Below are 23,402 nucleotides of genomic sequence, written 5' to 3'. Positions count from 1 at the left end.
TAACTGCACATCTATAATAGTTGATGCATTTTGCATTCTCACTTGTAATATATGAGAGTGCCTCTTAGCCTGAGTTGTGAAAATTTGAATATTTACCAATATAATATATGAGAGATGATATTTCAGTTTAGTTCTACTTTTAAAAACAGAAGTTCTTGAAATAAAACCAAATAAACTAGTATGGTTATCAATGAAAGCCAAGTATTATTCTTGAAGATGCAAAACAAACAAATGAAAGAACTGACCAGGGCTGAACAGCAACAATAACACTAAAGACCTATACTATACAAATAAAAGCAGAAGACAGTAGACTTACTAGGATGAATTTACTAATTTTTCAGGAAAGCATAAGTTGCCACGTTTTCTTAAAAAGAAGAAAAGTGAAGTTGCTAATACCTATGGCACATCTTGAAAAAGAGGTCAAATTTGCTATCCTACAGAAGACATGGGACACACTGAAGTTATTTTTTTTCTTTTTTTTTTCCCTTTTTTTAGCGCTGCACCCACCTCACATGGATGTTTCCAGGCTAGGAGTCTAATCAGAGCTACAGCTCCTGGCCTATGCCGCAGCAACATCAGATCCGAGCCGTGTCTGCAATCTACACACAGCTCAGGACAATGCCAGATCCTTAACCCACTGAGTGAGGCCAGGGATCGAACCTGCAAGCTCATGGTTCCTAGTCGGATTCGTTTCCATGTACCATGACAGGAACTCCCCACATTCAAGCTTATGAACAAAATCTTCCAAGCCTTCAAAGAACCAATAATACTAGGGATAAAGTACTTTGATGAGTCGATCATTGTCTCAATACCAAAACTGGATGTGGATAGCACAGCTTCAAAATACTACAGGTCAGTTTCACCTGTGCAAAAATCCTACATTAAAAAAAATTGTACATAAAACCCAGGTTATTCTTTTCTCATATAATACATCATAAGTAGGATATATGATAGGTGTGCAAATATATTCACATTGAAGTCTCTATTGGTGATACTTAATAGTTAAGATTAGAAGAGGAATTCATTACATATCCTTATTGTGGGGGATTAGATATTCTCTGATGAGTTTTTTCCATATTCTAAGGTGGAGAATATCACTAAAGAGTCAATTATTCATAAAATATTTCAGAAATTCTCATATATCAAAATTTCCCTAAATCTATTAGAAACATAGTTCCCATAATCAGTAGAAGTAAGAGCCAGGGGAAGAGCCTGAGAGCTGAAGGGAAGCTGAAAGTGATTTGACTTTTTGAACATGAGCCATTTTCCTTATTCAATGAAACAGCAAACTTATAGCGACAATGAATCACCATGGGACACCTCTGTCCTCCCAAAGTCCCAATTCATTCCCCAGTCCTGAACAAAATGCAGAAACAATGAAGTGGGAATCCAGTCAAATAGAGTGCTGAGAAGAGGTGGTTTGCCTAAGTCAATAGTCATTCTAGTTATATATCTGATCCAGCTCTCTTATAGGAGCATTTAATTTGAAAGGAGCCAAAATTTGCTTCAACGTTCTTGCAATATGCAGATAATTAAACCAGGTATGTTTTCTTCATTTGGTGTCAAGCACTTGCTCGATCTAATTTCTCTGGATTTTTTTCCTTCGAAAATGTTAATGAGGCCTTTAACCACAGAAAGTAATTTGAAGCAACTGCTTGTGCTGTTTGGACTTACAGTTTTGTTCAAATTCCTTTGCCTCAACTGCAAACTATTTACATTCATGACAGTCTGGCTCATAGAATTTTACTTTGGGTATGATAGAAAATGGATTAGGGATTAATTTCTGTAATATTTGAGCTGATTTTATTTTAAGGTTTTTCTTCTAAAAAACTGAGAAGAAGTGACTCTACAAAAGCATAGGGATAGGGACATTATTTTATATTTATCATAGTTCAGCACAGCCCAGTCCAACATCCAGATAAAAATGGCACTCAGTGGAAGGATACAGAGTCATACTGTAAGGATTTCTGGGTTTCTTCCAGTATTTTTCTTCCTCCCTTTCCCACACCTATTAATTTCTCATTCACTTTCACTACTAGAAAGTTGTCATTTCATAGGTTACTGACCGAATAAAAAAAATATGGTCAAGAATAATTTTACTCCCAATGTTTTTTAAACCCATACTTTCTCCTTTTGTATATAAATTCCCTTTCCCACAGAGAATGCAAATGAGAGGCTGTTCCTTCCGCTCCTAGTGATAATTATTGATCTAAATGTCCTTTGGAATGGTTTCATTTTAGTTATTTTGTCACAGCATTCATTGTTTATTCTCCTGGTTTAATTTCTTTTCTTTTTTTTTTTTCTTTTTTTTTTTTTTTTTGGTTGTGCCTGTGGCATGCAGAAGAGATGTTCCTGGGCCAGGGATTGAACATGTGCCACACCTGTGACCCAAGCCTCAGCAGTGACAATGCCAGATATTTAACCTGTTGAGCCACCAGGGAATTCCTTTTGATTATTTTTTTAATGCTCAAATTTTTGGAAGGAACTTTGTTAACTGTAAGACAGCAATAACCCATCTAGCAAATATTATCAGAGGATAAAATTTTCCAAGCTAATGCATTTTAAACTACAAACTTATCTCTTTAAGCAAAAAGTATTAACCATTTTGAAAAACAAAATATATATCACTTCCTACCTCTTTAACTAGAAAGGGATAATTAAGTTTATCTATGGTACATTTAATAATATTTAAGTTTTATATCAACTGCCTAAACTCACCTCCTCTCATCCTCTAATATGGATAATTCAATTTGTCACATACACATACTCTTTTCTTTTTTTTTTTTAATACATATTGGAGTATAGTTGACCCACAATGTTGCATTAGTTTCAGGTGTACAGCAAAGTGAATCAGCCATATTTACAAATACATCCATTCTTTTTTCCCATATAGGTTATTTCAAACTTTTGAGTAGATTTTCTTTTGCTACATGGTAGGTTCTTAATAATCTATTCTGTACAGTAGTATGTATATGTTATTCCCACTCTCCCAATCCCCTCTTCCCCCCACTGGTTTGTTTCACCTATGATAACCATAAGATTACTTTTGAAATCTGTGAGCTTATTTTTTCATAAATAAGTTATTTTGTATCATTTTATTAGATTCCACATATAAGCGATATCATGTAATATTTATCTTTCTCTCTTTAACTTCACTCAGTATGACAATCTCTAGGTCCATCCATGTTGCTACAAATGGTATTATCTCATTCTTTTTTTATAGCTGAACAGTATTCCCCTGTGTATATGTACGACATCTTCTCTTCTTTATCCATTCCTTTGTCAATGGACATCTAAGTTACTTATATGACTTGGCTACTGTAAATAGAGCTGCAGGGAGAATAGGGGAGCATATATCTTTTCAAATTATGGTTTTCTCCAGATATATGCCCAAGTGTGGGATTGTTGGATCAAAGATGGGCAGAAGATCTGGGTGGATATTTCTCTAAAGAAGAGAGATGACCAAAAAAACTTTTGACACATACTCCTAATCCATACCTTTCAGATTCCATTAGAAACTCTACTATCAGCATTTGTGGAAAGAGCTTTGAAGCTATGGGATGAAGTTCTGGATTAGTATAATATTGAGCATATTAGTTAACCTTTCTGAGACTTTATTTCCTTCTAAGAAAAATGGGAGCAATAATCTCCTCCTTACCAGATTATTATAAATACTTTAATGTTTCCATACTGCATGTAAAGCACTTTCAAATTACACAGGTTTTCCCACTGACATCATCCTTTTACTTCATAAATTTTATGGAGACTGACACTTATCACTTATAACTGTAACATAGAAAATGAAAAATGAGAATATTTTTCCTAAAAGAAAAAAACCTATCTTCTTTCCAACTAAAAACTTTAAAACACAGTTTTAAAAAATGAATCCTCAAAGTCTTGTCTATCTCTTTGGAAGCTCCTTCTGAATTCTTCCAAAGAAACTGCAGAGAGAACATAGGAAGAATGGATTATTTAATAATCTATTGGCAAATTGTTTATTTTTTCTTTTTTAACAAGTCTTGTTGAAGTATAGTTGATTTACAAGGTTGTGATAATTTCTGCTGTACAACAAAGTGATTTTTTCAACAGTATGTTATCTTAATTGTTATTTTTTTATTGTCTCCTATTGTTTATTACCTCAACTTTTGCATAATGAGAAGACATTTTGTGCTGGATAATTGTCAAATAAGTTACCTTAGTTTACTAGGTCAGAGAAATCTTGGTCAGCACCTACCAATTCCATATCTTGGTTAAAATTCCCCTTTTGGAAGTTTTCAAAATTGATAAGTGAAATGTTACATTTGGCCTTCAGAACTTTTCAACTATGTTAACAAAATCAGACCCTTGCATTTTATAGCTATTGTCTTATCTATCAATATTCTGTACTGACATATGGGCAACCTTCAAGGACTTTATTCCAAACCAAAACAGCTATTGTAGCTTCAGGGACAAAATGGATTAAATTTTAATGATATAGTTGTGAAGGTTAAATAATAGAGAAAGGACAGAGGCAAGAGGAGAGAAACTCATAGTAAAAGTCACAGGGAACAAGATAGGTCTGGTCCTTCTTAAGTGTGCCCTCTTAAGAGTTCTCTAAGAATTGAAGCTGTTTGTAGATAATCCCAATCAGATAGTGAAAATCAGCAAGGCAAGAAGGTAGTAAAAATTGTGAATGCCTTAACATCTCCTACTAATTGTGATACTTGCATGTTGATTTTTTGGTATGTTTGTTTAGCATCACATTTAACACACAAATATATAAATGGAGTTCTTTATTTACTTCATTTACACCTCATAGATATCCTTCATTAGAAAGTGTAATTGAGAGAAGAATATATTTGTCAAAATTACAGATAAAATATTTCCTAATAGGAATAACTGTAGAGCATTTCAAATTAATGTTGAGAAGAACCCATAAGGATTCGGGTATACTTTTCTTGCTCTTGATAATAATTTACTAATATTTCTCTTTGTAGGTACTTCATGGACCCAGTAAATAATTCTAGGGTGGCTGAGTTTGTGTTGCTGGGACTCTCCAGTTCTTGGGAGCTCCAATACTTCTTCTTCATGTTGTTTAATGTCTTGTATGTCACCATTGTGCTGGGCAACCTCCTCATTGTCCTCACAGTGATCTCTGAACCTGCCCTGCACACACCCATGTACATCATGCTCAGTAATCTTTCTGTTCTTGATGTGTTTCTGGCCACTTATGCAACCCCCAATATGATCCATGATTTCCTTTATGAACCCAAGACCATCTCCTTTGAGGGCTGCATAGCCCAGATATTCCTACTCCATATCTTTGCTGGTGGAGAGATGATGTTCCTTGAAGCCATGGCATATGACAGGTATGTAGCCATATGCAAACCTCTCCATTATGCAACCATCATGAACTTGTGCAAATGTACAGGTCTAGTAGTAGGCTCTTGGGTGATTGGGGTCATGCACTCACTGAGCCAGTTAGCTTTCACTGTAAACTTGCCCTTCTGTGGTCCAAACATAGTGGACAGTTCTTACTGTGACCTTACTTTGGTCATCAAACTTGCCTGTACAGATCCTTATGTCCCTGAAGTGTTGATGCTTTTGAATAGTGGGCTCATGGGGGTGACTTCATTCGTGCTCTTGCTGATCTCCTACGCAGTCATCCTGGTCACTGTGCGGCAGCGTTCCTCAGTGCACATGGCCAAAGACCGAGGTACTCTGACTGCCCACATCATTGTAGTGACCCTCTTTTTTGGGCCATGTATCTTCATCTATGCTTGGCCTTTTAGCAACTTTCCAGTAGATAAAGTCCTTTCTGTGTTCTCTACAGTTTTCACACCTACATTGAACCCCATTATCTACACATTGAGAAACAAAGAGGTGAAATCAGCAATGTATAAACTAAAGACCACGTATGTAAATTCTAGGCTGCATTCTCATCTGTCTCTCTCAAGATTAGGTTTGTTGAGTTGAGAAAAAAATTGGACTTTACTTTTTTCTTGTGAACACCATTATTTTTTAAAATAATTTGATTTAAAGTGATAAATGTAATATATGTTCCTTGTTAAATATTTATAATAAAGAAGCTTACATGCAATTATACATTCTCTAACTATACTTACTTTTGGTATAGTTTTATAGTTTATAGTTAATTTGCTTATATTTGCTACCTAATATCAATGACAAGATGTTTAACTATTATAAAATTTATATTGTATGAAATTAACTTCATAAAATTTAGGTGCATATTCATACTGGCTAAACTAAAAATTCCATTTCCTTTATAATCTAAAATACTTCAAATAATCTGTAAGATTTAGTTCCAGGACTAAAAACAATCCCATTAAACTTTTTTTCATACATTTTACATCAAAAAGATCAACAGACTAATTTAGCATGTAAAATAATTTTATAAAAAAACAACACATAAAATCCACCTTTATTTTTCTTTCTCATTTGTAGAACCTAATGGACTTTACTTAAAAGCTCCACATTTTCTGCAGCTTATATAAAATCACTTTATGTTGGTCAGGTACCATTTATTCTTTTATCATTTTATCCCTAAAACTGTGCTTACATCAAAATATGAGTTAAACACTTTTAAATCCATAAAATATTTTTATAACCCAGCACATGAAGCTTTAGACACCTAGCTGTAAGACCACATAAAATAGGACAAGATCCCCATCATACATGTTCTGAATCAGGCACTTACTGGGTCCTAATACGGTGTCTGCACACTGCTTTAAAGGGCAACAAACTCAAAGGCAGTTACTCCGGAAATCATTGAACATAATGATCTAGAAGCATATTTTGATGTCAGCACAGTATTCTAATCACCTTAACTTCCTTCAAGGTGGTCTCTCTCTAGAATGTCAGGTGCAGCTGATGCAATGAAAGGTAGACAACACAGAATTTCCTCTGTGGAGGTTTCCTACTCATATTGTGTCTTCACTGTGATTTTTAATATAATGTGTCCCAAGAACTTGCCACCATCATCTTGAATTTTTTTTGTTTTAATTTGTATTTGTTGGTCTTTTTTTTTTTTTTTTTTTGTCTTTGTTGTTGTTGTTGTTGTTATTTCTTGGGCCACTTCCGCGGCATATGGAGGTTCCCAGGCCAGGGGTTGAATCGGAGCTGTAGCCACGGGCCTACGCCAGAGCCACAGCAACGCGGGATCCGAGCCGCGTCTGCAACCTACACCACAGCTCACGGCAACGCCGGATCGTTAACCCACTGAGCAAGGGCAGGGACCGAACCCGCAACCTCATGGTTCCTAGTCAGATTTGTTAACCACTGCGCCACGACGGGAACTCCTGTTCGTCTTTTTTGGTGCCACACTCGCGGCATATAGAAGTTCCCAGGCTAGGGGATGAATCGGAGCTGTAGCTGCTGGTCTATACCACAGCCACAGCAATGCCAGACGCGAGCTGCATCCGCAACCTACACCACAGCTCATGGCAATACAGGATCCTTAACCTACTGAGCAAGCCAGGGATCGAATCCGTGTCCTCAGGGATACTAGTTGGGTTTGTTACCACTGTGCTACCATGGCAGCTCTTCATCTTGGATTTTTAGATTGGATGACTCACTTGTTATGTACTATATTATTGCTTCTTTCCTGGTATCAGCAGCATGATCAAAGATTACAAGGAGGGCAATGATTGCTAGAGATATCCTACATGCACGTTTTCCTCATAATATAGAAACCAAAGTCCATAACTCTATAGTGAGGGAAAGTTGGCAGAACAGTCCTGGCTTCTTCCTTTAAAACACAATTATTCTTGGTTCTTCTTGAAGCTTTTACCCAATTATTCTGCTTATTTTCATAAGAATACAAGGTTTTTTTTTGGAAACACCAAAATCATTGGTGCTATCACATGCTTCAAGTAAAGTAGCAGGAAAATGACAAGCACAATACACTGGGACCTTCTATTCAAAAACTACACCATCAGGACATACTGTGGAATTATTCTGTTCAACTAATACAGCTTTTGAAAATTATTGAGGTCTGCAACAAACCCCTTATAGGAAATTGAATCAGACATACTGAATGTGTATCCAGTGCAGTCGCTGGCGTTGGAATAACCTTAAGTCCTAGACTAGGAAGCTGGTCATGATGTTTTGGAACCTCATCTTTTGGAGTCTGAATCATACCCCACATTGTGAATAAGAAGAGTGCAGCTAGTAACCCACAGAAGACTAAACAGAAGAGCAACACAAAATCTTTCTCTCCCTCTCACTACTAGTCCAGGAAGTACTGTCTCTTTGGGTGATGGCTCAGAATGTTCTCTATTGTTGTCACCAATATGCACATCACTAGCCTTCATTTATTGTCCTTTCCTTTATAGAAAACAAAGCTGAGAATGGAGAGTCTCGTCTCCCAAGTAGACCATTTACTGACCTAGATGAGAGCAGGTGATTCTACAAAAATGGCATCTCAGGGACTCCCACCCCCCAGGTCTTGGCAGTGCCTCCCAAGATTTTCCTGTTAGTCTTGTTGTAGATAAAGAGCTTCTACTTGGCCAAGTTCTGGTTGCAAAATTTCTCTTTTATCGCAATATGTGGTCAGGCACTGAAATGATTAGGAATGGTGCAGCACACAGGTGCTGGTGGCTGAGGGGATAGAGATGGCAGGAGACCAATGTGTGTTCCCACCTAGACTATACAGCCAGGTGACAGCAACAGAGAGCTGGCAGCTGGTCTAGAACACCTGATATCTGCAACTGGATGGCATTAGGGCCAGCTATGGTCATTCAGACCTCATAAATATACTGATATATTTCACATGATATATTACAAACATTTCCTCAAATATTTTAAATTCCTAATAATTATGTTTCTTAAAGGAATGGTATTCCTCTGTGTTTCATCTTTTTTTTGCTAGTGTAAACCTTTAATCTGCTAATTTAATGAGCAACTAAATATTTCTTACTATGTTTTATTTTGTACTTCTTTGATTTATAATGAAGCTTTTATATTATGTAAACTGTGTTAAGATTTCATCTTCTACTAGGAGCACAGAATATTTTAATTAGGAGCATAGAATATATTAATAGAATAATATATTCTATTACTGTTTCAACCATCTTGTTTGTACTTTTGATACATTATGAAATGTAAATTTTTTTCTGTAATTATCTGTGTGATTTTTTTTTTAACAAAGAGTAATGTTTAGTTTGTTCTTGTGTTTTTACGGAATTTTTAGAGTGCATAGTTATATGTCCATCCCCCAGTTTTATACAGATGGGTTCCATCACCCTAAAAGTTCCATGGTGCTACCCTTGTTTGTATAAACAACTTCTGCCCCGCTTCCCAAAACTTCTGTCAACCGCTGATTTGTTTTCCTCCCTATAGTTCTGCTTTTTCCAGATTGTCATACAAATGAAATCATGCAGAATATAGCTTTTCTGCAATTCTTTTCCCATATAGCTTATTACAGAATATTGAGTAGAGTACCCTGTGTTTTACTGTAGATCCTTGTTGGTTGTCTGTTTCATATATAGTAGTGTATGTATGTTAAATGGATATATGTATATGTAAAACTGAGTCACACTGATGTACACCTAAAACTAACACGGCATTGTAAATCAACTACACTCCAATAAATTATTTTTAAAAAAAGAATGTAGCTTTTTTGGGTCTAGCTTCTTTCACTTAGAAAAATGTATTTATAATTTATTAAGATTGTTGCATGAATCAATAATTCCTTAGTGATAAATAGTATTCCATTGTATAAATGCAAAGAGTTTACTTATCCATTTACCAGATGAAGGATATTTGAGTGGTTTCTGATTTTAAGTGATTATGAACAAAGTTGCTATAGACTTTCATACATATTAAAGCTTTTGTGTGAACGTAAATTTTCATTTATCTTGAATAAGTTCCTAGATTATTGAGTCCTATGGTTTATATTTTTAAAGATAGTTTTATTAATGTATAATTGATATACAATAAACTGAACATATTTAAAATGCATGATTTGATAAATTTTGACATATTTATATGTCAGTGAAACTGTATCACAATAAAATAACATACCCATGGCATCCAGCAGTTATCTTCTACTCCTCCCTGGTGTATTATATTTTTGTTATTTTTTGATCTGATTTCTTTTACTCAGTGTGAAAATTTTAATTTCATTCATTTTTTGTCACATATATCAATAGTTTGTCCTTTCTATTGCCAAGTGGTTTTCCATTGTATGGATATATACACATTTATAGTTTATTTAATCCATTCATAATTGGCAGACATTTGTATTTTGGTTAGCTTCTGGTTACTACAAATATAGCTGCTCATTTATACATAAATCTTTGTATACGTATATATTTCCTTTCTTTCTCTTTTTTATTTTTATTTTTTGGCCCATGGAGGTTCTTTCTTTCTTTTTTTATTTTTTATTTTTATGTTTTGGTCCACATTTGTGGCATATGAATCTGAGCAGTAACTGCAGCAATGCTGGATCCTCAATCTGCTCTGCCACAGTGGGAACTCCTTTTCTGCCTTCTTTCTTGCCTTCCTTCTTCCTTCCTTTCTCTCACTCTCTTTCTTCTTTCCTTTTCCTTAAAGACAAATAACTAGGAAAGAAATGTATAGATCATATTATAGGTGCATAAGTTTAACTTTTTAAAGAAATGGTCAAACTGCTATCCAAAGGGCTTATATCATTTTAACATTCTCACATTCCTTGGAGAGTTGTAGTTCCAACATGTATTCACCCAAATTTGGTATGATGTATCTTTTAAATTTTAGCCTTCCTGATAGGTGTATAGTTTTATCTCATATTTTCCCCATCTATGCCTTTTATTTCTTTTCCTTTCCTTAATAAAGTGCCTAAGACATTCAGTATGATGTTGAATAGCAGGGGTGAGAGAAGACACCCTTGCTTTGTTAGTAATCTTAAAGGAAAAGCATTCAGTCTTTCATCAAGTATGATAAGAATTGTTGCATTTTTAAGATATCTTTTAAAGATTAAGGGATTTTCCTTCTACTCCTATATTGTTGAGAGTGTTTATTGCGGATAGATGTTAGGTTTCTCTCTTTTTTCTTATCTTTTGAGACAATGGTCTCATTTTTCTTCTTCAGTCTGTAAATGTAATGAACTGTATTTATTTATTTATTTTGGGCCATACCCACAGCGTGCGGAAGTTCCTGGGCCAGGGATCGAACTCAAACCACAGCAATGATAATGCCAAATCCTTAACCATTAGGCCACCAGGGAACTCTTGAATGGTACTGAATTTAAACCAGACTTGTATTCTTCAGATAAACCCCAGTTCATCATGATATATTATTGCACATACATATTGCTAGATAAGATTTGCTAATGTTAATGTTTATTTATCTGAGGATTTTTACATATGTATTCATGAGTGACAATGATTTGTAATTTTCTTGTGATATACTTGCTTTGCTCTTATATTGAATTAATGCTGGGCTTCATAAAACGAGTTGGGAAGTTTTTAATCTTCCATTTTCTGAAAGATTGTTTAGAACTGATATTATTTCTGTCTTAAATGTCTGGTAGAATTCACCAAGGAAATAATCTTGCACTGGAGCTTTCATTTGGGGGAGATTTTTGAGTACAGATTCTATTTCTTTATTGGATACAGGGCTATTTAAGTATCTACTGATCCTTGAGTGAATTGGGCAGTTTGTGTCTTTCAAGGAATTGGTTCATTTTATCTAAGTTGTCTAATTTCTTGACATAAAGTGGGTTATGAAATTCATTTGTTATCTCTTTAATGTTTGTGTAGTCCATTAGGGTTAGTAGTAATATTCCCCTCTGTACTTCATGTGATTGGTAATTAGTTTCTTTTATTGTCTTTGTCAGTGAAGGTAGATATTTATCATTTTTTATTTTATTTTATTTTATTTTATTTTATTTATTTATTTTTCTGCTGTACAGCATGGGGGCCAAGTTACACTTACACGTATACTTTTTTTTTCCACCTTTTGTTCTGTTGCAATATAAGTATCTAGACATAGTTCTCAATGCTACTCAGCAGGATCTCATTGTAAATACATTCCAAGTTGTATCCGATACCCCCAAGCTCCTGATCCCTCCCACTTCATCCCTTTCCCCCTGGGTGGCCACAAGTCTGTTCTCCAAGTCCATGATTTTCTTTTCTGTGGAAATGTTCATTTGTGCTGTACATTAGACTCCAGTTATAAATGATATCACATGGCATTTGTCTTTGTCTTTCTGACTCATTTCACTCAGTATGAGAGTCTCTAGTTCCATCCATGTTGCTATAAATGGCATTAGTTTGTTCTTTTTTATGGCTGAGTAGTATTCCACTGTGTATATATACCACATACTCCTAATCCATTCATCTGTGAATGGACATTTGGGTTGTTTCCATGTCTTGGCTATTGTTAATAGTGCTGCAATGAACATGTGGGTTCATGTGTCTTTTTCAAGGAAACTCTTGTCCAGATATTTATCATTTTTAAAGATCTATTTCAGAAAAGAAAAGATCTTTTAGTATCATTGATTTTCTTGATAGTTTGCTATTTTTTGTTTCATTGATTTCTGCTCTTTTGTTTTTATTTTTACTTTTTTTCTTTTTAGGGCTGCAACTATGGCATATGGAAGTTCCCAGGCGAGAGGCTGAATTAGAGCTGTAGCCACCAGTCTATGCCACAGACTCAGCAATGCCAAATCTGAGCTGTGTCTGTGACCTACACCACAGGTCACAGCAATTCCGGATCCTTAACCCACTAAGTGAGGCCAGGGATTGAACCTGTGTCTTTATGGATACTAGTCAGATTTGTTTCTGCTGAGCCATGATGGGACCTCTGATTTCTGCTCTTCTAATATGTCATTTCTTTTCTTCTCTTTCAGAGATTATGAAACTTCAGCAGGATTATTCACACTGTCTCTATTATCTCTTTCTTTTGTTCTCTTATTCCTACTCTAATCAGGCTTTCATCTCCATATTCCACTAAAATCAATTCTTTCAAGGTCACTACTGATCTCTGTTTAGCTAAATACAGAAATTCTTTCTTTTCTTTTTCTTAAATTAAGAAGACTTTTATTATACATGTTTCATATTTACAATTATTTGAGGAATATTTATAGGCAAGGATTTCAATTTCAAATCTCCATTTTCATCCACGCACACATTCTACCTCACACTTAATCTTCTGGGTCAGCTTAACAGGAATGAGACAAAGGTACTGCTCTGTGAACAGAGAGCTTCAGTTAAATAGTCTCCTGTGTCAAGAACAGAGCTCAGGATGCTTCCTCTTAATTCTTCATACCTTGTGTACATAATGAATAAAACCTACAACTGAGACTTAGATTACCCTGACACATTTAATGGTTAATATTAAAATTGACTCCCATTTCTCAAGAAGTCATAAGAAGTGCACCCATATTTATAGACCCCATTAAATTATGCATAAATACAATCTGTGCATTCAGTAGTTTCTCAAAATGCAGAGCCTCCTCTAGGACTTGGGGTGACAGACAGCAACAAAACAAAACAAAACAAAACAATCCAAAACTTCATTCCTACCCTTTTCAAGTTTCCCCCAAACACCAAGGTGTGAGATAAACATGCAAAATAAACCTTCCATACCTTAAAGGAACAAGTCTTTTTTCAAAGTGAGTCCAATTTGAAGAAATTGGATTAAATTAAATTAATTAAATTGAAATATCATTAAAATTAATTAAATCATCAGCCGGCTTTGTTTCTACAAATTTTGTAAAATCCAAAGAGCCCCCTTGAGCAAGGGGTAAAAGTATGTCAAATGCCACCTATTAACCAGTTGCTAAGCAGAGAGAATCTTTGCCTCCTAAGGGTGTAGGAATAGACCTGAAGAAGGTACATAAATACTTTTACCTTAACCCTGCAAGTTATTGTTGACCTGAATCACATGAATTTGACATTTCAACAGCTGAGTGTGTGTGTGTGTTTTCGTTTCGCCCAGGGAATTTATTTAAAAGGTTCAAAAACTTGTGGCACCACGTTCAGAAAAAGGAATGAGGCTCAAAAAATAAGATATAAGCTTAATAATAAAAAGAACCAGTACCTGTCATCTCACCCAGAGTTAAGGATGCACTTCAGTGCTCTCTAGAGAAATACAAGGAATCCAGGAGGAGATGTTTAGATTTGGAAATGGATCCCTTTCTAATGGGAATGTGGATAACAAACTCTGTCTCCCAGACAAGAGGGGTTCCAGGCTGTTTTGGTTGAGAATGGATTTGGAGTCTGTTTCCTTCCAAACTCTCTGGCCCTTGTTCATGCCCATTTTATTTCCTATGTTTCGCCATCTTCCCCAGGGCTTTGCTAGAATTGGCTGGACTCTAGTCTCCAGGATTCATACCTGATTTATCTGTGACTGTTAGGACATCTTTTACATAGTTCTGCACAACAGCCACAGTGGCACAGATGCCACTGATTACCTGTGGCTGCCAAACCCACAGGTAGTCAGGCTGATATGAGATGAGTAGTACTGGGGTGGGCCAGTTGTTCTCGTTGGGAATTCCCTCTTGATTGGTAGGCTTCATGAATTCCTTACACACTTGGCTGTGTGGCCAGCAGCATGTTTTTCCCAGTTGCCATCTCAGTCCATCTTCTGAGATGAGGTCCAGTTAAATATTTGGCCATGGATTTACTGGGAAATTCTGCCTCGAAGACAGAGACAACGTCCCAGGCCAAATGAACAGCCTAACCTTCTACTAAAGACATCAGGAGGGTTAATGTGAGCAGAAAGAGTCAACCCAATCTTGTCCAATTTCTAGTGCAAGGACCAGCCACCATTTTTAGATTTGGCTCTTCGGAGAACACCTCCCAGTAAAGAGGCATTTAAGCACTCAGGCAGGATAGTCGCCTCTGGATTTCAGCAATGGTCACTTTGTATTTAGATGTAGAACTGAGAAGGGACAGTATTCCAGGAACTGAGCAGAAGACCTCAGTGGGATATATCACAGCCCCCACGAGCTCCTTCTGACAAGGGAGACTCAAGGGGTCTCCTTGAGTCATTGAAACAGAATCTTCATGAATAACTGATTCAGCATAAGTGGGTGCTGGTTGTCGACATTGTGCACCTCCTCCATCTGGTGCACCCTTCCTGGAGCCCTGGGTTTTTGGCCAACCCTGAAGGGTCCATGGCAGGCAAAGAGGGCAGCAGCAGGTAGGCATCCCTATGGGCACTCATGGTGCCACAGTCCATGAGCTGTGTCATCTTCCTTCACTCATTATCTCTGCCTTTCAAAATCTTATATCATATTAAGGCCATTTATGATTACTATATTTTGTCTCCCGTCCCTTTTGTATTTACGTCATCCTTTTCCTTGACCCTTCCTCTTCCTTTCCTGATCTTTCCAACAGAATACAGTCTGTCCCAAGGTTGAACACCTATGTAATTTTGTTACTTCTTTTAAAATATGTATGCTCATCTATTTCCTCTGTATGTTTTCATTGTTTATTTCTAATTGCCCTTCTAAATTGCAGGCTACTTACAGATAAGCACTTTGTCTTGCTCATTTTAAAATTCTTATTCTGGTAGAAACTGAATTTGTAGACATTTTTGAATTATGTTTAATTGGGAAAAGAAGAAAGAAAGGATATATTTTCTCTTGCCTAGGTGATTTATACCTTTACAATATGGTAATTTTTGCATGATTTTTGGAAGTGTGAATCCCTAGATAGAAATGATATTTGTTAGTCCATAACATGAAAGGGCTTGTTAGCAAGGCCCCACTGGGGCAAAGTTACTCATCAATGAGAAATCCATTTTCACTTTCTCCTCCTTTTAAATAGAGTATAAAGTACAAGAAGTATCGCAAGCCATCTGAGAAGAACATATTTCTCATATCGTCATGATAAGTGCCTTCATGTGGAACTTATGAAATAAAAAGACTGGACAAATTCCAATTTGCTTAGTGAGTCTATATGGCAAATGAGTAGTGACTCATGTAAGTTTTAATACTTCTGCCACTTCAAATAGCTGTCTGTGAAAAAACTACTTTAATATAATTGTCTGTATTTTCCATTCTGTGAATGAGATTGAATTTGTTTCTCTATGTTTGAACTCCCTCTTAATATTCTAGAAGTGAATTCTTTTTTTCTATATGGTATTAAACTTCAGGACCTTTTCTGCAGACTCAGCCATGTTTATTCTAAGCTTATTCTTACAGTCATATGGTATGTAATACAGCGCCACACACACACAAAAAATCTCGCTGAACCCTATGGTTACATTTTATTTACCTTTTTTCAAAAAGCAAAAACCTTCTTTGGATTTCTTTCAGTTATTGAAAACAGGTGCTAATGTAAGTCTTTAGTAAAAGCAAAGTGGTATAAAGCAAACTTTGAATAAGCAGGAAATACCTGTAACTCTTTTAATCCTTACAGCAATCCTCTGAGCCACATTCTATTATTTCCCCCAATTTACAAGTACAAAAACTGAAGCATAGAGAATTTAATTAGCCTGCCCAAGGTCATACTGCTAAGAATTAAAGGAGATAGCTTTTGAAACCTGTCAGTATGACCCTAGAATTTCTTTCTAATTTCAGGAATTTAGAAATTGTAAGATGATGGGTAAACTTCTGTTTTTAGAATAAAACTATCATGCTCAGATGCAGAGATGAAAGCCAAGGTTATCCAGTCATGACAAAATAAATGATTGTATGCAATGTATATTTTGTGTGCTAATGAGGAACATAAATGTGTTGAATACAATGTGATACCTGGCTTGACTTTGGTCATTTACTCTCTCAATCTTACGATGCTTTTCCATTTCACTTTACAGGAACATTTCTGATCCAATTTCAGCAATTTGAAATCATGGATCAAGAAAATAAATCAGGAGTGACTGAATTTGTATTGCACGGTCTTTCAGGTCCTCGAGAGCTACAACTTTTCTATTTTGCATTTTTTACACTTTTGTATTTATCCATTGTGCTGGGGAACCTCCTCATTGTGCTCACAATCATCTCTGAACCTGCCCTGCACACACCCATGTACTTTCTACTCAGTAACCTCTCTTTCATTGATGTATGTCTGTCTACCTTTGCCACCCCCAAGATGATTGTTGACTTCCTTGAGGAGCACAGGACCATCTCTTTTGAGGGTTGCATGGCCCAGATATTCTTCCTGCATGTCTTTGCTGGTGGTGAGATGATGCTCCTTGTGGCCATGGCATATGATAGATATGTAGCCATATGTCGCCCCCTGCATTATGCGACCATCATGAGTGAGCGCAGGTGCACCAGCCTCGTGGTGGGCTCCTGGCTCATTGGGATTCTGCACTCAGTAAGTCAGCTGGTCTTCACAGTAAACCTTCCATTCTGTGGACCCAACCAAGTGGACAGTTTTTTCTGTGACTTGCCCCTGGTTATCAAACTTGCCTGCACAGACACCTTCACTCTTGAGGTCCTGATGCTTTCAGACAGTGGTCTAATAGCCATGAGCTCCTTTGTGCTCTTGCTGGTCTCCTACATGGTCATCCTGGTTACTGTGCAGCGGCGTTCCTCAGCGGGCATGGCCAAGGCAAGGGCCACCCTGACTGCCCATATAACTGTGGTGACCCTCTTCTTCGGGCCCTGCATTTTCATTTATGCCTGGCCTTTTAACAACCTCCCAGTGGACAAGGTCCTCTCAATATTTTACACTGTTTTTACCCCTCTTCTAAACCCCTTGATCTACACCTTAAGAAATAAGGAAGTAATATCAGCCATGCAAAAACTAAGGCATCGAGAGGTGAGTTCGTAATGGTCTTCCAGCTCTCCCTTGTGATCATAGCAACCCATTATAACAACAAGGTTAGTGTGTCTTCCTCTGTGAATTACTGTTATGCCTCAAATACCATAGGACACATTTTTTTTCCCTTTTCATAGTGCTTGCTATCATAACAGTAAACAAATTATCTTAGATGATAGGCAAACGGGATCCCCATTTTTTTGCTGTGATACAATTCTTCAAACTAAAGTTATTTATAATGTTGGGGAGGGGAGTATTTCCTCTTTTACCCCTTGTGAGTTCTTATGGCTGGATGAATAATAAAACTGATGCTAAACAGATTCACATGAGAAAAAGAAACACATTTTAATTCATGCTCCTGGAGATCTCACAGAAATGAAAACTAAGAAGCAGCCAAAGCAGGCAGCTTTTACACTTTTTAGACAAAGAAAAGATAAATTTTTGAGGCACTGACAGGACAAGAAAACTCAGGTTTGGGGTGCCCAATTAGTGAAGAATAAAAACAGAGTATGGGCTTGAGGTTGTAAATTAAACAACTAACAAGTTTTTTCATGTAGGTTTCTTGGCCAAATTCCCTATCTTTGGAAGTAAGGGTGTCCTTCTACTTACAGGGAGTGCACCATTCATATGAGAGATTTATTTCCTGCTTACAGGGAGACAGAAAGGAGGGTCAGAGTTTCCCTCTTACTCTGGCCATTTCTGAAATAACCTGAATTCAAAATAATATGCCATTGAGGCAAATTTTGGGGCAGCTTCTTATGGACCCCAATGATAATAAAATTTTATTTTCCTAAGGGAACCCTTGTACACTGTTGGTGGGAGTATAAATTGGTACAGCCATTATAGAAAACAATATAGAGGTGCTTCAAAAAACTAAAAATATAACTATCATCATAAAAATATAGCTAGCAACTCCACTCCTGAGTATATATCCAGAAAAAAAATTAAAGCACTAATTTGAAAAATACAGGCACCTCAATTATAACAGCACTATTTACAACAGCCCTGAGATGTAAGCAACCCAAATGTCCATCAACAATGAGGAGATAAAAAAGAGGTGGTGTATGTATATACAATGAAATATTACTCAGCCATAAAACAGAATGAAAATTCTGCCATTTGCAGCAATGTGGATGGACTTAGAGATTATTACGTTTTGTGAAATGTCTGCCAAAGAAAGATGAATACTGTATGATAACACTTACAATGCAATCTGAAAAAATAGTACAAGAGTTCCTGATGTGGTGCATCTGGGGCAGCTCCAGTCACTACTGAGGTGTGAGTTTGAACCCTGGTCTGTTATAGTGTGTTAAGGATCCAGCATTGCTGCAGCTGTGGCATAGGTTGCAGCTACAGTTCAGATTCGAGCCCTGGCCTGGGAACTTCCATATGCCATGGGTGTAGCTGAAAAAGAAAAAAAATGCAAACAAGGATATACAGCAAAACAGAAATAGACTTATAAGTATGGAAAACAAACTAGTACTGACCAGAGGAGAGAGGAGATGGGGGAGGGGAATTTTAAGGATATGGGATTAAGAGATACAAACTACTATGTAAAAAATAGATAAGAAACAAGGATATACTGTATAGCACAGGGAACTATATCCATTAGCTTGTAATAACTTTCAATGGAGTTTAATCTGAAAAAATCTGAAGCAGTGTGCTCTACACTTGAAATTAATATATATTGTAAATCAACTGTACTTCAATAAAAAGCTTTTTCCTATAAAATGTGTCTATTACATTCCTGCTTCTTCCAATAGCCTGGTAAATATGAAAATGTACAAAATACTAAAATAATGTCTGATGTTTAAATAATATTTTAAGGTTTCAGAAGAATAATTTACAGTTATTTTACAGCCATATTCTTATCTGGGATCACAAATTAGAGGTATCTATTGTCATAAATTTTTAAATGAGGAAAACTTCAGTTCTCACCAATTTCAGGTGACAGAATAAGACTTCTGACTGCAGACCTCATGCTCTCTCTCTGTCCTTTCTCTGCGTATGTATACAAATACAAACAATCATATTCCTTGCTATTCAAATTCTTTTTGTCTGAACTAAGGAACTGAATAGATTGAGGTCTTTTTTTTTTTTTTGTATATAGGAATGGCATTTCTTGCAATGTGACTCTCACTATAAACTATCCAAACTTAGGGACTAAAAAGCAAATAGGTTATGTTGTAGAATTTATTATCTGAACTCAGAAAGCAAATAGATTCACATATTTGTGATGCTACAAATGCCAAAATTTGACCCACAAGTAATGTTTACTTATATCAGTGTATTAAATTGAAGTTTAGAATTGACACTTGAAGTTCATGGTTCCATGAGGACATACAAAAATAGACCTCTCTCCATACATAAGCAGAGGATTTTTCTAACAGTGTTAAATGCATGATTTTTCTCTGTGTATTCCCTTGCCTATCTTCATATCATGTGCTCTAATCTGCACTGACCAATAAAACATAATTGATAATACATTTTTCAAGACTCTCTAAAAGTATAAAATTATTATTTTGAATTTTCAAAAGACGTCTACATATTCATACTTAAATTTAATATTTAATTCTCATCGTAGTATAACTTCTTTTTTCACCAATTAGAAACTGAGAGTGTCATGAAAGTTAAGTTAGAATCATAATCATAATCAGAAAGTGGAAGAAATGATGCAAGTAAACTCAACTTCTGACTGCTAGCATTTCAAAGTAAAGCCATGCCCTAAGGGCAAGTTATGCTACTGAAATAGAGTATGTAGAAGAAATCATAGTATGGAAGAGGAATTAATACCAATTGCATTTTGAACAATTTTTTACTCATTTTCTTCCTCATAACTTCATCACTGTAAGCATCTGTTGATTCTTCTGTGCAACACAGAATTAAAAGATAATAACCTGACAATATAGGAAGGTGTTATATAATAATAGTAATGATAAGGCAAAGCATACACTTACTGACAAGAAATTTATAAATTGTGTCCTTATATATCATTTCAATTGATCCTCACAAAATATCCATGTATTATAAAGCAAAGATTACACATCTATTAACAGTATTGAAATTAAAAAAATTCTTCCTATAAAAATACTCACGGGAGTTCCCGTCATGGCTTAGTGGTTAACGAATCTGATTAGGAACCATGAGGTTGTGGTTTCAATCCCTGGCCTTGCTCAGTGGGTTAAGGATCCAGCGTTGCCATGAGCTGTGTTGCAGGTCACAGACATGGCTTGGATCCCGTGTTACTGTGGCTCTGGCGTAGGCCAGCAGCTATAGCTCCGATTAGACCCCTAGCCTGGGAACCTACATATGCCATGGGAGCAGCTCAAGAAATGGCAAAAAGACAAAAAAATAACTTATGAATTCTGGATACATTCTTTACAATAAACAAATGACATCATGTTATCTGAAACAGTGGGAGATTTGGGAGAGGAAAGTTTATGGAAAGTGACTGCAGGTCATGAAAATGATGGGCAATGCTTGGCTATTATGGGGAAATTTTCTCTGTGTGAGAGTTTGAGGTAGAATTAGACCTCTTAGTTCTGGGACTCTCAGTCAAATCGTGGACTAGAAGAGGGTACTAAAGAGCACAAGAAAAAGACCAAAATATTTGTCCTCACTCCTGGTTTATGTATAGAAAAAAATGATTCCTCCTAGAAATTATAATTATGGGATTACCTACATATAAGTTTAGAATTCGCATTTACATGCTGTGCAAAATCAGAAGAGCATTAACCTGAAAAATTGACGTTCAATGTTTGGAACTCTAGGGGCCAATGAAGTTTTGGGTGCTTTTGGAAAAGCAAAGACTAAAACCTCTGAAGGATCACAGTGGATTTAGGCCACATGAAGTCCTGATGAATTTGAGTTCACAGTCAAACTCACAAAACAGAAGTGAGCAGAGAAATAGACTTATGGTTGCAGAATGGACTCATGCTTTGCTTTCACTATGTTTTTTTCTCTTCTCCATTCTTGGCTTCTAGTAAATGGATTGAGTTTTTATTTCCTTTTGTTTCCCCTCTTAGTTCATAAATTATTATATTCTACTTTATTTTAGTGGCTCTCCTCACAACTTTAACATGCAAAAGTTGCCTTTTCCTCAGTATCACCATGTGCTCTAGTAGCAAGGACACAATATGTCTTTCATTCTCAAGGCAAAGTGTTTCTCATTTAGGAAAAAGAATATATTTTTTCCACATATGTTCCCTGGAGTAGTAGGTTCAATTATGTAAAATCCACATAAGATACTTTACATACCACCCAAGAGCTAAATGACCCTTTCTTTTTCTCCTATGATCCTATGGCCCTCATTGTAACTGTCAATAATGTGAGATGCTGTTTACTGTGTCCCAATGGGAGTATGTAGCTGAAGGTATTAATAATCCCCACTGGAAGATGAATCTTGGCTATCTATTACTAAAGGTCCAAAGCTTCATTTGGTCACTTAGATAAAACCATATGTTATTCCAATTTGACAAAAGAAATACGCATCTGTAAGTATCACCAGGTCAAAAAGATTAATTCCACAATAGAACAACTGATGAATTCAATTTATACTTCTGATATGCTTTATATGAGGTAGGTTGTATCTAACAAAGATATACATTAAAAATGGATTATGCTAGTTATGTTTTACATTATTACAGTGTGCCTTGGAACTCACAATTGGGAGAAAAATGTATTAGAAGTAAAAGAAAGTGAGCCAAGATGAGAATGTTCATTTATTTTAGCAGCTTTGGAGGGATTTGTGGGAAATTATGTGTAAGAAGATGATGTATTCTTGCACATATTATGACAAACTCTGTACTTAGAAAAATGCATTATGCCATGCTTACCTATCCCTAGAGAAATTAAATAAACATACAAATCAAAGCTATATATTTCTTTGTGGATACAGGCCTATGAAGTAAAACTATAAAAAAAATCATGGGAATGTTAAACACCAAATTCAGGTTGTAAGTTTGTAGCTGGTATATCTTGGCATAAATGATTTAGTTTACTTATTTTATACTTAAATTGAACCAGACAGGACTTATTTAACTCTATAAAGTACAAATTTCTTCTTTGTTAAGATTCTCATTATTTTAATCATTTTTTAAAAATTTGGTAAACCAACTATGGTTTATTTCCAATACCACAAATAAATAATTTTCTCTGTGCTGCAAAAGGATTATTTTATTATCTTTGCATTTGCTGGTTTGTTTATGGGCACTCTTTGGTGACTCAAAAATGAGCTTGTATTATTAGTGAGATGAAATGCTTTCTTCTATTAAAGATGAAGTTTATGTATGCAGTTTATGACTTGACCTTCACTGGGAAGGCCTCTATACACAGGAAGATTAGAACATAGAAATGTTAGGTAAAATGATATATATGAGGTGAAATATATTTCAGTTAGTACTGAACCAATTTATGTAGAATCTATTCCATGCAAATATCTATACTAAATCCTGTGCATGGTATACAAAAAGCACAGGAACTCAGGGATCTTTCAATGTGGTAGGGAAGTGATATTATAGAAAAATTCTTACCTTGGAAAAGCACATAAGTTCAAGCAAAGCATTATAATGATACTAGGAAGAGAGAAATTTCAGCTTAAGCTCTGTGAAGGCTTTTGGAGGAGATGATACCTGCACTGGAATAGACCATCTATTTGTGAAGGACATGAGAAAATGAATAGGCAGAGTCTACCAACTTTAAAAA

The 23,402-nt window shown here is 35.9% G+C and overlaps 2 protein-coding genes, 1 long non-coding RNA gene and 2 pseudogenes across 3 annotated transcripts in view; 3 read left to right on the top strand and 2 right to left on the bottom strand.

Moving 5' to 3' along the window:
- The window catches only part of LOC146401763 (uncharacterized), a 909,931-nt gene that overhangs the window by 863,570 nt on the left and 22,959 nt on the right, over nucleotides 1–23,402 (top strand). The window lies entirely within an intron of this gene.
- On the top strand, nucleotides 4,966–5,955 carry LOC100155934 (olfactory receptor 4K15-like). Its single transcript, XM_084970461.1, has one exon. The coding sequence runs from the start codon at nucleotides 4,984–4,986 to the stop codon at nucleotides 5,953–5,955; it is 972 nt and encodes a 323-aa protein (XP_084826587.1). The 5' UTR covers nucleotides 4,966–4,983.
- LOC146401764 (sodium/potassium-transporting ATPase subunit beta-3-like) lies at nucleotides 7,786–14,032 on the bottom strand (annotated as a pseudogene).
- LOC100157911 (transcription factor AP-2 gamma pseudogene) lies at nucleotides 14,246–15,180 on the bottom strand (annotated as a pseudogene).
- Nucleotides 16,785–17,711, top strand: LOC100513800 (olfactory receptor 4K15-like). The gene has a single exon (XM_003128599.1). It carries the CDS (start codon nucleotides 16,785–16,787, stop codon nucleotides 17,709–17,711), a length of 927 nt encoding a protein of 308 aa, XP_003128647.1.

This window comes from Sus scrofa, chromosome 7 (assembly GCF_054392235.1).
Source record: "Sus scrofa isolate SSC_HxYL_T2T_F1_AM1 chromosome 7, Sscrofa_HxYL_maternal_Yorkshire_Landrace_v2.0, whole genome shotgun sequence".
In the NCBI taxonomy this organism is placed as follows: Eukaryota; Metazoa; Chordata; class Mammalia; order Artiodactyla; family Suidae; genus Sus; species Sus scrofa.
Note: the sequence above shows the minus strand (reverse complement) of the source record. Positions and strands in the feature narration are given on the sequence as shown.